This window comes from Lissotriton vulgaris, chromosome 5 (genome assembly GCF_964263255.1).
Source record: "Lissotriton vulgaris chromosome 5, aLisVul1.2, whole genome shotgun sequence".
Classification (NCBI taxonomy): domain Eukaryota; kingdom Metazoa; phylum Chordata; class Amphibia; order Caudata; family Salamandridae; genus Lissotriton; species Lissotriton vulgaris.
In genome coordinates this window covers 1,486,559,715-1,486,576,347 of record NC_141693.1, presented here as the reverse complement: position 1 = coordinate 1,486,576,347, position 16,633 = coordinate 1,486,559,715, and the positions used below count along the sequence as shown (strand labels likewise).

The following is a 16,633-nucleotide window of genomic DNA, read 5'->3' as shown; positions in this document are numbered from 1 at the left end:
AAGAGTCATTTTCTCTCTGGATTTACCTTCTCTTTTTGAAACTCAGGAGCAGCAACCTTGCCATGGTGTCACCAGGGCTTCAATTGGAAGCTTTTTCAATTTTATATACAAGCCATAGTTGATGCTTACTTATCCTATGCAACTAACAACCATTGACAGAGCCAATAGTCCTTACTTGTTGCAGGTATGACATTACTTGTTGTATTATATATCTGGATGCAATGACAAACCGCAAAATACAAGTCGGGTGGCACACTATGCTAAACAAAAAGTTTTAGCTTACATGTTCAGCCACACCCTTAATTACATTGGCCACGCCCCTTTGAGAACCCCCCCCTAGTTTTTCCATCCTACTTAAAGCCCTGGGGACCAGCCTACATCAACCATCCATGGACCTTCCACCAACCTGCCAGGCTACTGCGGTTCACCTGCCTCGCCCCCGCATCTGCCAAAGCCACAACAGAGGTCATTCGTTCTCCTACCTCGCCACCTGTAACGACCTCCCCCTCCACCTTCGAACCTCATCATCACTCGCTGACTTGGGAAGGGGACTCATGACTTGACTCTTTAACTAAAGGCCTGAGAGACCTCAACGCCTGGATACCCCATGGGGTGACTTGTCGCGCTCAACAAGTACTGTTTGATTGATTGATGTAGCCATCAAAGCATCAGTGAGGACATCATCAATTGGTAACAGGGGCTCCAACTGATGGCCGGGTACCAGCTCTCTCTGTTAAAGAAAGTGAAACCCTTCGCTTGAAGAATGACTTCAGAACTGCTGTTCAGGCCCGGAGTCTTGTACCTGAATGATGAAATCACCCTGCTCCATGGCCTCCCAGATTCCACAAGGACCAGAGCCCAAGTCCTAAAAAAAGAAGTGGGGGGACGCTGCCACCAGAATTGACGTCACAACAGGAGCGACGTCACGAAAGGTGGCTTGCACCATTGGGTCCATTGCCTCTCCTTGCTCACCCGTAGATGCTGCTTGACACAGCATGGAAGTACTTGAATATATAAGGAGTGCCTTGGCATAAGGAGTGCCTTGGCAGAGCTTTTGAACAAATTTAATCGAAAATGATGCTCTAAAACAGAGCTTTCCAAACTCTGTGTCCCGACACCCCACTGTGTCGCCTGCAAACGGTGGGTGTGTCGCGGGATGACACCAGCAGTGATCCCTGTAAGATGTGCGCATGCACTGTAACTTCCCCGAGCGTGCAAACTGAATTGCGAAGCGCGCCCATTTCACAAATCATGAAAGACCGTTTCAGCTGCTTTTAATAACGTGAAGCTGCTTGGAAAAATGGTCACTTGCATGCTGGAGAAGGGAAGACAATATATTGTGGAGAAGCAGTTCACTGTGGAAGAGGCAGGGGCGGGGGAGGGGGCCTGCAGAGGGTCACACGCATTGCTGGCCGTAATCGAATGACTGGGACTGCAGGAAGAAACTGATTGTTGTGGGGGCTGGGGTCGTTGTGATGCAATTGCAAGAGGTGTGAGGAAGATGGGAGAAGGGCAGGGGGTTGATCGTGTGCTAACATTTACTGAGTTAGGGCTGTCACAAGGCCGCTAGCTTCATAAGTTTTGCTGATATAGGCGGTGGCTACAGGGATTTACAGGCAGTAAGTCGACTCTGATTAATGTATTTTTAACTGCCATGCATCCATTGGCATTATTCGAAGGCCATGTAAAAGTGTGATGTTTAAAGTGCACTGTGCATTCTTCGTGTTTGTGTCTTTTGTGTAGCATGGTGTGTGCAACACACGCTTTTTGACATTTTACATACTTGCTCTCTTTAATGTCAAATTTGAAAGTACATTTTTTCTAAACCAATATAAACTCTAAAACCGGGCGCGCTTTTACATTTATAGGAGGCATAATTTATTACCTATTATGAGGGGAGGCCTTCTTCACCAGTCACTCGCCGGCGCCCTGTAGGAAGGGGGAGTCTCTAGTTGGCGCAGTGCAACACTAGCGACAAGCAGGGACTCTCCTCTTCCTCGTCAGGGCTGAGGGTTACCTTCCAGACAACCTCTGCTTACCCTCTAGGTAGTGTGGCTTAAGCAGTCGTAGGCTAATCTTTGGGGCATATAGGTTAAACACTTGCAATAGTACACCTTTACAACCAACCCACCACACAACGAGACCAGACTGTATTCTGTAAAAATATATATCTTTATATAGATTTTAAGCAGGCTTGTGAATACAGTCAACGTACTTTATGATAACGGTTGCAAGTTACTCAGTTCAGGTTACCACAGTTCTTTCCAGCAGTTTTAAGCGTTCTCTTAGGGCCCTCAGGCCGATGTCAACAAAAGTTCTTGTGGAGCAGGCGGCTTCCAGGGGATCTGTCACACGTCGCGTTGCCTTCCCGGGGTCGCTGTTCGTTGCGGCTCTCAGCCGAGCAGTTCACGGGTCATCCGGGGCAGCGGTGTTCTGTGGCGGCAGGGTCCTCTTCTCGTCGTCCGCTCCGACCCTGGAGGCGGCGGCTGTGCGGTGGCGGCAAGTGGCAGTACGGTCCCCAAGTGCAGGACGTACCCAGCCAAGTGCCGGTGCAGCTGTGTGCTCACAGCTGGCCTGTCGGGCAGGCTACCGACCTTGCGGATTCTCACAGGGCAACTGTCCGTCTTTGCAGGTGAGTGGCTGCTCGTTGCGCAGTCAACTCGAGAGCTCGGACCGGACGGGTCCTCCTTTACTTTGCTCTCGGGCTCCCGGTGCAGTTGAGGTCACGGTGTTCGGGCCAGCGGCGGCTGGACCTCACGTTGCTCTCGCTGTTGCTTTGGGCCCCGGTCACGGTGGTCAGGTGGATGTCGTTGCCTTGGAGGAGATTCCTCCGTCGGTACTGCAGCGATGGCCAGCACCCGCAGTCGCTTTCTTTCAGGGGGTAGCGCCAACTGGTCCTGGGGCGCTGGTCAGGGGGCAAGTTCACAGCAAGCCCTTGGAGATCTCTTTAGCAGAGTTTGGCACAAAGTAAAGCAAAAGTCTTCTCGTAGTCTTTTCTTCTTCCTCTCCTTCGGCAGCAAGGCACCAGACACAGGCATGAGTCAGCACCCTTCCTTGTCTCTCACGGTCCTTCTCGTAGGGCAGAGTCCTTCTGTGGCCCAAACAGGATCTAATTTTCAAGGAGCAGGGCTCCTTCTTTTATAGGCCAATTCTTTTGTTCTCGCAGGCCAGGGGGGCCTTTGCATAGCCACTCTCAGTCCTTGAGTACCCCGGTGGGTGTACTCCGGCTTCTGCTTTCAGAGTGAGGGGCAGGCGCATCAGACGCCCCACAGGAGGTGGAGCCAGCATTGTGCGGACAGGGGCGGCCAGAGTACCTTGTTGATGGGGGCTTCGCCCTTCCTGGGCCAGGTGCCGGCCGAGTCATCCGCCGCTCCCCAGGAGGGTGGAGCCAGCATTGTGGTGGCCGAGCACAGCTACAGTTCGAGTCAAGAGGCACTTCTACCTCCCACTAAGGTGTAATCTGCGCATTCCCCACCTGTCATCCTCCCAGCCCTGTCACTCACACGTCCCAGACAGTCGGATACACATACCAGCAGAGGCGGGCTGAAATGGTTAAGCAAGCAAATGCTAACTTTCTAAAAGTAGCATTTGCAAACCCAGGATACTAAAATAAACTTGACTACAAGAAATATTTTATCATCCTGAGTTCAGGCATACTAAACACGACTCGCTACCATGCTCCCTGAGCCTGCTGGGATTATAGGGTGTAATAATTCCAGCAGCTCAGTCTGGCCTAATGGAGCAGGTAGCCTTCAATAGTGAGATACGGTTTTGGTTGTAAGTCACTACTAGGACATGCCACACACATCAGGGCTTGTCCTACCTTACACCTACAACGCACCCTGCCCGCAGGCCGACCATAGGGGTGACTAATATGTAGTCAAGGGAAGGTTCGAGGCTGGCAAGTGGGTGCACTCGCCCAGCTAGCGTGGCAGTACGAGACCGCACGCGGGTTCTGCGGTCGCAGTTCCCAGACACATTTTTACGGCTGCTTCGGTGGGTGGCGCAACCAGCGCTGCAGGCCCACCAGCAGTATTGAGTGAATTTGGCCTGGTTGAGAACCAGGACACCAGTACGCACTACTTGATTTGTATTTAGACGTTAGTGCATTTGTTTATTTTTCATCAAAAAAATCAACTTAGATCAGCAAAACATTCATATTCATGTTACATTTGTTAAAGCACATGTTCATTAGCCAACATATACATAGATATCATCAATCTTATATCGTACACCGTAATATCAATACATTTAGTGTCAACCCAATGCATTTCGGGGCGCGAGCCCCTTCGTCAGGGGTCGCAAACTAGGTGAGGTCTATTGGAAGTTATATTCCTGGTTAAATGTTGGTATAATCTGTGCGCTTGTATTGTTAGAGTCTCATATGTGCTGTCTTTAAGTCAAGGAGCCTGAGGGTTCTACCCAGTAAACATCGAACTCTGCAGGGGCTCGATGAAGAGATAAGAAGATCGGAGCAAAAAGTTCATTAATCCCGTCTCGGCGTTTTTCCGAATGCCCAGCACAGCACACATACCGGATTAACGTTTCACTACACTCATCTAACAAGAGTGCAGCTACCCTTCCAAACTCACCACCAGCAGTATTGGCATCTACAAGCCCCGGCACTCTTTAGTGCGCACTACTAGGGACTGACAGTAAATCCAATGCACCAATCATGGATACCAATTGCAGGTACAATTTACAGTAGGGAGCACTTGCACTGCGGCACGGGTCAGCCGTGGCGCAGTGCCCTGAGTATCGGAAAACCAGCAAAACATCGGAGGCACATCAGCAAAAAGTGGAAGGGAGACTCACGCCAAGGTGCCAGGTCTAACACGCCCCATGATGAAACAGCCACCTGCCTGGCAGGGCTTCCAGGCTGCCTACCTCCCCTAGCAACTTTAACACAACCCCTGAACATCTTTGGAATAGCGCCTCGGAGCCTGGGCTGGTGCGTAACACCCATATGGTGCGTCTGGGAGCACCCGCTTTCCAATGGACTGCTGTTCTCAGGGACTCAACAGTACCCCATCCTTCTTTAAATTGTGGTCATGGACAAAAGCGGCTGGCTATGGTCTGTGCTGACCACAAATAGCACCTGCTAATCTTTGACAAAACCAGACCTCCATGAGGGGGTGTGGGCTGAGCGACGGTGGAGAGGTGGACAACGCCATGTCGAGTTCGGGAAAATCAATGCGAGATGCACAGAAACAAAGAGAGCAGCGAAAGCCAAGTGTTTTAAAGCACATTTACTGTCAATGAAAAGTGAGAAAGAAAAATAGACTCCAAGAAATGCAAAACAGTGACATAGAAAAGTAAGCAGAAAGAGGGTAAGGGTACGAAAGAGGTGGGTTGGGGAGGATATGTTGTGGAGTATTGAACAGAGCAGGCATGTGATAAGGGGTTAATCATGGTGCACCCTTTCGCAAGAAGTGGAAAGGAGATAGCAAAAAGGTGGGTGTACATAGCCAAAGTGAAATGGGCAGGAGGGGAAGAGGAGAATGAAAAGGGGGAGCTATAGGGGGTAGGGCCAGTACTGTTTATTTATGAGAAATTTGAACAATGAAGATTTTTCCATTAGTATTATAGCCATGTGATTCACGTGAGCTGCAATTCAAACTAAGTACTTATTAAAAAAATCACATAACATCCTTTTAAATGAAGCTCACAAAACTGGTTTACGCCTTGCACCTACGCTTGCCTTTTAGACATAGGTTGTGCCATAGAAGTCGATGTTCATGCTTTATTTTTTCATATATTTTATTTTTTACTTTTGGAGTTTGCCATTGTCGTTATAAAAGGAGGCAGAAGGTGATGCAGAATTTGAGTTTCTGATACAGATATGTGGTACGTCTGGCTATTTTATTGCTTGGTAATCAATTTTCACGGCCAGGCAGGTTGCGTTTTGCCACTTCAATTCTGCATGATGTCTGCTACATCCGCCATCTCTCTTGATCTTAACGTGGAATAAAACCCAATCCAAGATTTATTATTTTTAAGAGGAGGTCTTTCTTCAAATTCTTAGTGGTCTTGCTCCAGCTATATCCCTTCTTCCAATGAAGACATTCAGGAAATGCCACTATTTTAACTAGGTTTCCGTTTCAGACATTTACTGTTAGGATTTGGGAAGTTGATGCACAAACTATAGTGATATTTTTGACCCAGACTCATCAGGGGCTTTGTATTTTTTTTGGGGGGGAGTTTTATATAGCGCAAACTAGACCCAAAGGTATCAGAGCACTTTACATGAGCACAAGTTACGTTACAGACGGACACATTAATTTTTGTTAGGCGTGGCGAAAATTAAGTGATTTGCCCAGAATCACAGAATGTTGAGCGTGTCTGCCGAGACTCAAACTCTGTTCCCCAGCTTCGAGGTCGACCGCCCTAGCTGTTATGCCACATTCTCTCTACGTAAAACTATAGAAATGGGGACATAGTGATTCTAATGTACATTGACAGTGGCTATGTCTGACTTAAACCATCACTGGGCAACTAAACTTGAGAGAACCAGAAGTTGTTGGAGGGTGAAGTGTTAAAAGAATGGCTGCTTCAACTCTTTGATTGTGATTGGTGCTCTTACCGGAAGATCAGTGATGGTGGGAACATATAGCCAAGGCCCGCCTGTGAGAAAGAGCAAGAGCAGAAAAACATTTTCTGCGGTTCATGTGTTGTGTTTTCTGGAGATCAGTACCTGCAGTGTGCATGATTATATTCTTTTCAGGCACAAACCTAACCTTTCTTACACCCATTTTTGCCAGTCACTGTCTGTGTTAGACCAGATTCACAATTGCTTTATTAACCTTCTTGCTTTCTCAAATTTGCTTGAAAATGCACCAGTTGCCCAGTATTTTTAAAAATTCTCTGGGGAATAATAGGCCCGAACCCCCCTTAGGAGGTTCGGGCTCGCTCACATTACCGTGTCACAAAATAAAGATTGTCAAAAAAGTGTGTCACCAACATGAAAAGTTTGGAAAGCTGTGCTCTAAAATGTTCAATTTTAGCCCATTTCATCAAAATGTTCGAGCCAGGGATGGATGGAGAGAACATCCCCTCTCCCAAACAGCCCTCCTCAGAAGACGTCAGACATGCTCCCTTACTTCGCTAGATTTGTGACAAGTATTTCACCCCACTGCTTTCAAAGATGACCAAGCCGATGACCAATACTTACACCGCGTGGTTAGCTGTCACAGGCCAGGCTGAAGCTGCAGGTGCTCTGAGAAGGGGTAATAACAACAAAGCCTCATTCACAAGCAAATGGTCTTTTAAAGACCTGCGAAGTACTCGGGTGGGGCTGTGAACGAGCCCGGGAAATGTCTCATCCCTTGCTGACACACACGAGGGGGGGGCTGAAGCCCTTTGTGCTCGATGCCAATAGCAAATTATCCGTCTCGGCCTCCCAGTCATGGACACTGCAGAGGGCAGCCGCATAACTTTGATAGGTAGAGCATTAACACGCTACACAAGATTGACAGCCAGCCCTGTAGTTCGGAGATGGACGGGTAAGTATCTTCGTAAGTCAGGGACGGCTGTGTGGGCAAGTAACTCGCCATCTTAGATGGTCCAGCTTTTCAGCAGGGGGGACGGCGTCCACCCTGTAAAATAAGTGGGGAGACGCCGTCCACCCGCGTGGTCCCCCGACTTGAGCACTGACAAGGACCCCCTTTAAATGCATCCTACACACAAGCATGTCTCACCAAAGGACTAAAGAAATATGATCACATCACCCATCCTAACTGAACTCAACGGGCTCACCTGCTGGCCCGGGTGCATCATTTACAAAGCCCCTAGTTGTATGTACGCACACTTATCTGGCATATCTGATGGCCATCAGGCTGGAGGGAAAGAAATGAAGAAAAGAAAAAAAAAACTTTCTGTATATTTTCGGTCTATGCACCCAGGATCTAGAACACCGTGGTATCCATAAGGACCACGCCATTCCTGCCCCAATGTAGGAAAGAGTTGAAGCTGCCCCTCTTGAAAGACCACCACATCACCCTGCAGCCACCCCTCCGATCACTCATCAGTAGCATCCGTGGCTTTGTTCAGCGCTGCGCCGCCTGCCTTTTGGCCAGGTTTGCGCAATACAAATAACAAATACATATCGCCCACAGCAGTCACCATGCTGTCGCTTTAAGGCCTTTAAATATAAAGGGAAACGTAAAACTACAAGTCCCAGAATTAAAACTGCCGTTAAAAAAAATAGCTGAAGGTGCCGCACGTGACACGGCCACTCGGCAGCTCTGCTCCTTCTCCTACGAATGGGATTCGTGTTTCTATGTGCTTTTGGACGTTCTTGCTAAGAGTTAAAAAAAAAAAAACTTTTACAGTGTGAAATGCCGGTGCTGCCCCCACCCCTTCGGCCGGAATTCTACTCCATTCCACAGCACGAGGAGGGGGGCACTGTACACAGGGACTGTGGGCGCTGCACATTTTTCTCATTCTGGGGAGGGTGGGAACCGCACGGCCGGGGGAGAGGGTCACACACAGTCGACGAAGTCAGTCGGTTCAGGTTTTGTTTTCGAAAGCAACATTCTTTAAGCTGCACCCAAAGCAGGAGACATGAGGTAAGTAACCGCAGGGATAGAGCGGTGTAACCCGCGAGATAGCTCTGCTGTCTCAGTATTTGAGGCGTTTCCTAGCTGCTTCGGCGAGCCGTGCCATTTGAAGAACAGGTCTGCAGTCTATGGGTAATTTGGCAGCTGTGCAACTGGAAAGATAGCTCTGCTGTCTAAGGTTTCACCGGAAGGTGGGTGACAAAGATTGAGCTTAAAGTCTCAGGAGGTAATAAAAGTCGTGTAACCCGAGGTACAGCTGAGCTGTCTCGGGTGTACATTTACCAGATTACTTCATGTTACCAAGGCACACGGGTTCTGGGCTTTCATTTAAAAATGCATTCTGGGAGTTGTAGCCAGGCCCGGTTCGGGGAGGGGGGGGGGGGGGCGGGTACCCAAACATTGTCTTTGGCGCATCCAGTCAGAGCCGAAGATGCTGGGGAGAAGCACAGTGTCGAATGCTGTGATTTATTCCACTTTGTTTACTTTAATTCGCAGTCAGGGGTCAAGGAACCTCTGGAACATCTTTTTAAAGAGCATTGCTTTTGTTTTAACACCTACAATTTAAAATATGTACTGATAAAGGGAAAAGCACCGGCTTTATGTAATTTCCCATATTTTTGCACTACCAGAGAAATTTAAATACTGGTTATGCCTGCAAAGGCCATCTGGTGGCAAGCCTAGCTCGTGTCTGAGGAAAGCTGCAGTTGGGTGCGCCAACGCATTAACAGGAGGAGCCGAGCCAAGGGTCTGGCTTGGCTCTTAGAGCATGTGCACGAGCCGAGCCCTGAAAGTGTTTGCTAATCATACAACAAACATGATGTGAAATATGATAACGGCTCTTCAAAATTCGAAAAAGCGTATCTCTTTAACATGTAGAAGCTTTGACATTAATAATACTTCGCATTACAGCACAGCACTGAGAAGTACTTATTAAGTGATTCTTTTTTTATTTCAACATTCTTTTATTAGCAAGTTTTATATTAAATATGAACTTGGAACCATTCTTGCCCCCGCATTCACACTGGCGACAGTGCCATTTGTGAACCCGCAATGGCCCACCCAAATGTATCTGTGGCCCATCCTGATCAAAATTCCCGGAACCGAGCCTGGTTGTATGTAGCCCTGGTTCACTTCAACCGATCAAATTAAAATTAATGGCCTGTAAAAGAACAGCCCAGGACAGGAGCGCTGCGCCTCAGAGGCTCGAAGACATCTTGCTTTTTTCCTTGGTCGACACTGAAAGCTGTGAAACCTGCTTGTTCGGAAATACTAACAACGCGATTATCTTTATTTGTGTGCGCGCGTTCAACACAAATCCTACATTAGAAACTTAAAATGTAGTGGTAAATGTATCTCTGCAGCGTTCTGCATTCTTGGATTCTGCCCGCCTCTGGTGCAGGCCTGGTCCCGTCCCCTCCCTGCCCACTCAAATGGCATTTCTTTTAACATTTCTGTGCAGAACATGCTAACAATGTCATAAGACGAAGGACTTCTGCACACAAATCAGTTCCCTTTCACTCATGCACAATATGCATCATCCAGACAACAACTACGATGAACAAACACATTAACTGATCAACCACAAACACAATGGGAGAAACCTCGATTGGCCTGGTACTCCTTCAGGGAGGGACCAAGCACACATGTTCAGCATGATTCCATATGGTGCTCTATGTACAGACACAGGCCCCTACCATGCTAGCAGAACATGCCTAAAAGATGAAGCTGTCATGGCCACTGAAGACAAAAGTCCAGAGTATGAACAGCTTCATTCAGTATGGGAGCGCCCATCGCCTCACTCCATCCTATCAACGATACTGCTTCCAGTTTTGGCTTTTATTTCACAACATAATGCATGCTGGGCCTTATAGTCTTAGTTTGCGTCCATAGAAATAATTAGACTAACGTACCTAATAGCAATGCATTTTCGAATGAAAGAACACGAGTAGAATTGTATCCGTTATGAAAAGTGCAGCATTTGGGGAGGGAAAAGGTGCAGGGTAGCCTCATGCTGCCAGGGGTGCCCAATACCAAAACGATTCAGAAAAGGGGGTGGTGATGAACAGAGTGTCTGAATTAAGCAGACCACTCTCACCCAGTCCAAAGATCAGGGCTTAATCCATCACCGTTATTTATCTCACTGCACCATCCCAGTTCAGAACCTGGCTATATGCAAATCAGTCTGTCCCTGGCCCAGTGCATCATGGGAACAGGGAAGACTAAACTACCAAGCCAATTCTTCACCAGAAAGGAGATAAGCTACCGGGGACCGGTTTCTGGCATTTCAGCCGTCGTCGGCCCGGCTTGCTTGAATCCTGATGGAGCAGTGAGAAAGGGACGCATGTCTGAGTATACCCTGCCACACCTATAGTGGCCAAAAACGATTCAGAAAAGGGGGTGGTGAATCATTTTGTCCACCATAAGCGTGGAAGGGTTTACTCAGATGTGAGTCCCTTGCTCATTGCACCATCAGGATTCAAGCAAGCCGGGCCGACGACGGCTGAAATGCCAGAAACCGTTCCCCGGTAGCTTGTTTCCTTCCCAGTATAAGAATTGGCATGGTAGTTTGGTTTGCCCTGTTCCCATCATGCACTGGGACAGGAACAGACTAATTTGCATGTAGCCAGGTTCTGAGCTGGGATGGTGCAGTGAGCTAAAAAACGGTGATGGATCTAGCCCTGATCTTTGGACTGGGTAAGAGTGGTCTGCTTAATTCAGACACTCTGTTCATCACCACCCCCTTTTCTGAATCATTTTGTCCACCATAAGCGTGGAAGGGTATACTCAGATGTGAGTCCCTTGCTCATTGCACCATCAGGATTCAAGCAAGCCGGGCCGACGACGGCTGAAATGCCAGAAACCGGTCCCCGGTAGCTTGTTTCCTTCCCAGTATAAGAATTGGCTTGGTAGTTTGGTTTGCCCTGTTCCCATCATGCACTGGGACAGGAACAGACTAATTTGAATGTAGCCAGGTTCTGAGCTGGGATGGTGCAGTGAGCTAAAAAACGGTGATGGATCTAGCCCTGATCTTTGGACTGGGTAAGAGTGGTCTGCTTAATTCAGACACTGTTCATCACCACCCCCTTTTCTGAATCAATACCAAAGATGGCTAGTAGTCTTGATTTCGTGCCATGTCTCCGCCTTCCACCACCCCTCACTTCATGGCTTCATCTCACTTTCTTTTTAAGTCCTGCTTTCTACCATTGTCGGAGTTTTCCCAAACTTCTCTACTTGGTCCTTTCCTTCCTTTTTCTCTCTCCTCCTCTGGGTCAAAGTTTGATGATGAAAAACAAGTCACGGTCCCCACATTGAGTACTGGTGGCCACCATTTGCAGCCAACAGTAAAAAACTAAACAGGGTTATTACATAGAGAGGTCACCACCCTAAATTGGAATGTAAATCAGACACAAAAAAAGGACGAAATGGGTATTTGTAAACAAATGGATACATGAAGCAGACAAATACATGCAGTTTGCTGCCACCTTGCGGTCCACCCAGTAGGGTCAGAGGTCCACTAGTCCGCGCGTAGAGGCCTGTGCATATTAAGAGAGCATGGGTCGATGCAATCTGCCGTCCAGTGTAGCAAGCACTGGCCTGTACAGTAAGCACTGGCGGGTGCAGAGCAGCAATCACCATGGATGGAGCTCCCGAGGAACGGGACAGCCAAAGCATCTCCACCTGGTGTCTTAGAAGTCCAGGAAAGATCCAACATCTCCTCTGCACACACCCGTGTGATGACAAGCCTTTACTCTGAGTCATAGGACGGTGGGCTTCACTACCACATGCATCTATCGTCTGGGGCTCAGAACTCACCTAGAGTTGCGGAAAACGGCCTTGCATCATATACACATTCATTCAGGGATACATTGTCTTGTCACATACAATCTGGCCAAGGGGTTCCCCAAACTGAGCACAGTTACCTGCCAGGGAAATGTGGAACAAGCTCATGGAGTAAAGCAGTGCAGCCCTGGGGGCCACTGAGACAAAATACCTAATCGTGTCCCTCTTGTCTGGGGATTAACATAGGAAAGGGATTTCTTTTACAACCCACAGCTGGATAATCTCCGCTAGAGTCTGGCTTGCCACCCGGAGGCGTACAGCCTACACATGGGACAAAGGATAAGGGAATGTCCCAGTCCATGATCGACAAAGAGGGCCTGCAGTCCCAAAGGGAATATACATGTCACAACACCCTATCTCCCACCACATTAGAAGAAATTTAACATATGGAATAGCAAGTGGAACCTGACCACCATAGGGGATCACCCAGTAGTGGATTAGCCTCTATCTAATGCTGACCTGTGAAGCTATTTGGATCCTTCTCGAGACCCCACTCCACCTTGGAGACATCCTTCACAATCAATCATTCTCGCAGGGGACTCTCCTGCAGTGTCGAGCGCCCATCTCGCTAGAAGCATCCTTTCACAGCAGTTCTCAGAGTCAATCTCTCCCTCACAATATCCTTGCTTGAGCATTCCTCAGACACCCATACACGGCTACACCTACCTGAAAATTACAATCGCCACCTCCGAATGGGCACAGGGGGCTATCAGGCCGTGCTGAGGGAGGCCATCAGTCCTGTCGGCTATGCCATCTCACTAAACTGTGCGCAGCTTAGCAGGCAACAGAAAAATGCATGCATTTCAGCTTTAACGAGAAGCGCTGCATGCAGCTCGTCACCTCATTCACCGGTCCACTCTCTATCTAGAAGGGCCAACTAGCATCTCCCTCTGGGCGATGGCCATACAGAGAGAACCGAGACCCCAAACCATTCATTCTAAACCACGGGGAACCCTACAGAAGTACTGGGTTAAGGGCATTGAGTAGGTTTGACAGTCATATCCACGATACCATACAAACATACGCAATGCCACTGAAAGTAAGTGGCCATTACATTTTCCATATAACTATGGATTTTACCCTCTTGTTATATTATCCGTCATGTACAGACTCATTTTTAGACTTCAACAGAATTGTTTCTAACTCAAACAGATCAAATGTTATGAAAGAAAAGCGTGCCCCATAGAAGTAGATTTTCTGCAAAGTTCATCTTGTCACCTTTTAGTTGCAGACTAATGTAATGAGGTGAATATTAATGTGTTTTAAAATGAAAAACGAATGAGCGACTGAAGTTGTTTGCATATCCATGCCATGACACCATACATATACAGGAAATGGAGGGGGGCACAGTCAGTCTGCCTCTCCCACCCATGTACAGTACAGATGAAAGAAATCCTGCCCAGTCAGCTTGCACCTACCAGCATGCTATCCTATATGCATGGGATCCAGCTCCCAGATTGCTATTCAGTGTGCTGAAATCTAGGGCCAAGCCATCTCAAGATAACTATCACACAGATAAAAGGAATCCGGGGTCATCCAACATGGCTCGCATAGGCACACTACGATACATACACAGGGACTCTGGGTTAAACCAGCCAAGTATCACACAGATATAACAACCCTTCTGGCTGGATATAGGCATGCTAAGTCACATAACAATTCAATTGTCTCACCTTGCCACCCAGGTGATAGGGATCCGATGTGCAGCATAGATGGTGAAGGAAAGTGGACTTGTGAGAAGAGATGCATCTTGGGTCACGTATTGCTTGCGATCCCCATGTACCAGTGCCTGGAAGTCCGCGTTGAAGGCACTGCAGTACAACTGGACCAGGTCCAAGATGGCTGCAGTCACAGCTTCGACTACTTTCTCTGTAACACAGCATACACTTGACATCAGTTCCTTTCCCAGTAGATCTCAAGAGTCTCCGACACCAGAAGGGCAAGCATCGCACAAAGCAACAGACGGCCATATAGACTGCACCCTAAGAGCAGCAATAATAAGTGTCTCCAATCAAATGAAGATCCCCTTATTGTTTTTTCAGTACATTTAAGATTACAGATTGTATATGTGCTTATATAGCGCTACTGCCACCCTACGGGTATCCTGACGCTCAGATATAGGAACACACAATCATCATGATGACGAACAGAGAGATAGAGCATGAAGGATCAGACTTTCGGAAAGAGCCAAGTTTTTTGGCTCTTTCTGAATTCCGTTAGAGAGTCAATCTGTCTAATCCTCTATGGTAGCTCATTCCACAACTGAGCCCCAACCACACTGAAGGCCCTCCCCCCCCCAACCTGGAGCATTTAAATCTCAGAGTTACCAATAGACTGGCACCAGAAGAGAGAAGCTGTCTCCCAGGACGATACCATGTGAACCTTTCCTGTAATGGGAGTGGACCCATCTCGTGTATTGCTCTGTACACCAGGCATAGGGATTTAAAGGGAACACTTTCCTTAATTGATAGCCAGTGGAGCTCTCTCAGGGCATGTGTAGAAGACTAGCTACGCCGCAGGTTCAGCACCAGTTTTGCAGCGGCAGACTGGACTCTTTGCAACCCCTGAAAGATGTACTGACGGGCCCCTAGATACAAGGAATTGCAATAGTCCAGTCTGCTCATCACTGTGCTGCTTACTACCAAGGATCGCAGATCCTTCAGTAGGATCGGAAGTATCCGGAGTAACAAGTGCAACAGACCAAAGCACACGCTAGCTGTCTTATTTGCCTGCGACTCCATTTGGAGGTTCTTATCTTTAGGTTTCGTATCGTACTGGTCGGAGCCAGCGGATCCTCCTCGGAGGAAAGCCTGAATTCCACTGGTGTATGCAAAGGCAGCTTCGCCAGTGAACAGTATAGCACCTCGGTCTTCCCTCCATTGAACTGCAGGGAGTTCCTCTGCAGCCAATCTGCGGTCTGACGCATACACTCTTGGAATAGATCCATAGAGACTGCCTGTTTTCCTTCCAAGGAGAACGCCAATTGTGTGTCGTCCGTGTAGTTGACCAAGTCAACCCCGAATGATTTAATAATAGGAAAAAGCGGCTGCAGATAAATATTAAAAAGAATAGGGCTGATGGCAGAACCCTGCGGAACCCCATAGGCAATAGGCGATTTGCGTGATGTAAATGGTGCCAAGGTTACTGTCTGTTGTCTCCCTGTCAGATAAGACCGCAGCTATTGCAAGGCCCGTCCTTTTACTCCTATTCTCTCCAGCCTCTCCAAAAGGATTGAATGGCTCACTGTGTCGAACGCGGCCAACATATCGAGAAGCACTAATAACGTGACATTCCCGTTGTCGGCCCGCATTCATAAGTTGTCCATCATAGTGGACAGAGCTGACTCCGCCCCATGCCCGGTCCGAAATCCGAACTGATCCTTATCCAGTAAATGATGTTCCTCCAGAAAGCAGGATAAAGATCTGCTTACAGCCTTTTCCAAGATTTTGATTGGGAAGGGAAGCAGAGAAATTGGTCGAAAATTAGCCGGATTTGTCGGATCCAAGGAGGGCTTCTTAATCAGGGGTGTTACCACCGCCTGCTTCCATTCCTCCGGAACGGTGCCTTCTTCCAGGGACTGATTACATAGTATAAGGTACCCAGAAATAGCTGCAAAATATCTGGCTGCAGGTCACAATAGAAGGTAAACAGAAAAGGAGCTCCAGAACAACAAAAAGCTGCAGGATACCTGGCCCCAGGTGACAGTGAAGGTCACACAGAAGTAAAGCTGCAGGATATTTTGTGGTGTCCGACTGTATTGCAGTACAGCTGCATAATAAAGCACTCAAAGCCAAGATGGAAAGTCAGAAATATCTGCAAAATGCATAGGTGTGAGCAGGATTGAGATCAAAAATAGGCCTGGGCACCCTAAAAATGTCCTACCATTTGCAGAGTTCCTTTCTTTCTCAAAACACTGCTTCAGTGTTTTAAGTATTATAAAAAGAAGGAAGGTGGGGATTCTCTTAAAGAGGTATGTGGTCTTAACTTCACAGTGCTAAAAAAAAATGCAAATGTTGACAGGAGTCTTTGTGCACGGATAAGTACATAATGGTGAACCACCCCTGAATATTAGTGAGACCGCTCATGCTCAGGACCCTTGTTCCCTGCTCAATCTGTATACAGTACTGGGCCGGCTAGAGAGAGACTGGGAATGACACCTCCTTCCTCTTGGAAAAAGGGAGGTATCAGAGGCCGTCTGCTCCGGAAGGGGCGCTCAAGCCCCCACTGGGCCGCTG

General features: G+C 47.9%; 1 protein-coding gene across 1 annotated transcript in view; it reads right to left on the bottom strand.

Moving 5' to 3' along the window:
* The window catches only part of PIK3C2B (phosphatidylinositol-4-phosphate 3-kinase catalytic subunit type 2 beta), a 397,956-nt gene that overhangs the window by 153,899 nt on the left and 227,424 nt on the right, over positions 1 to 16,633 (bottom strand). Inside the window, exon 11 of the mRNA XM_086923460.1 lies at positions 14,072 to 14,267. Within this exon, the coding sequence (XP_086779586.1) occupies positions 14,072 to 14,267 (196 nt within the window). The remainder of the gene's footprint in view (positions 1 to 14,071; positions 14,268 to 16,633) is intronic.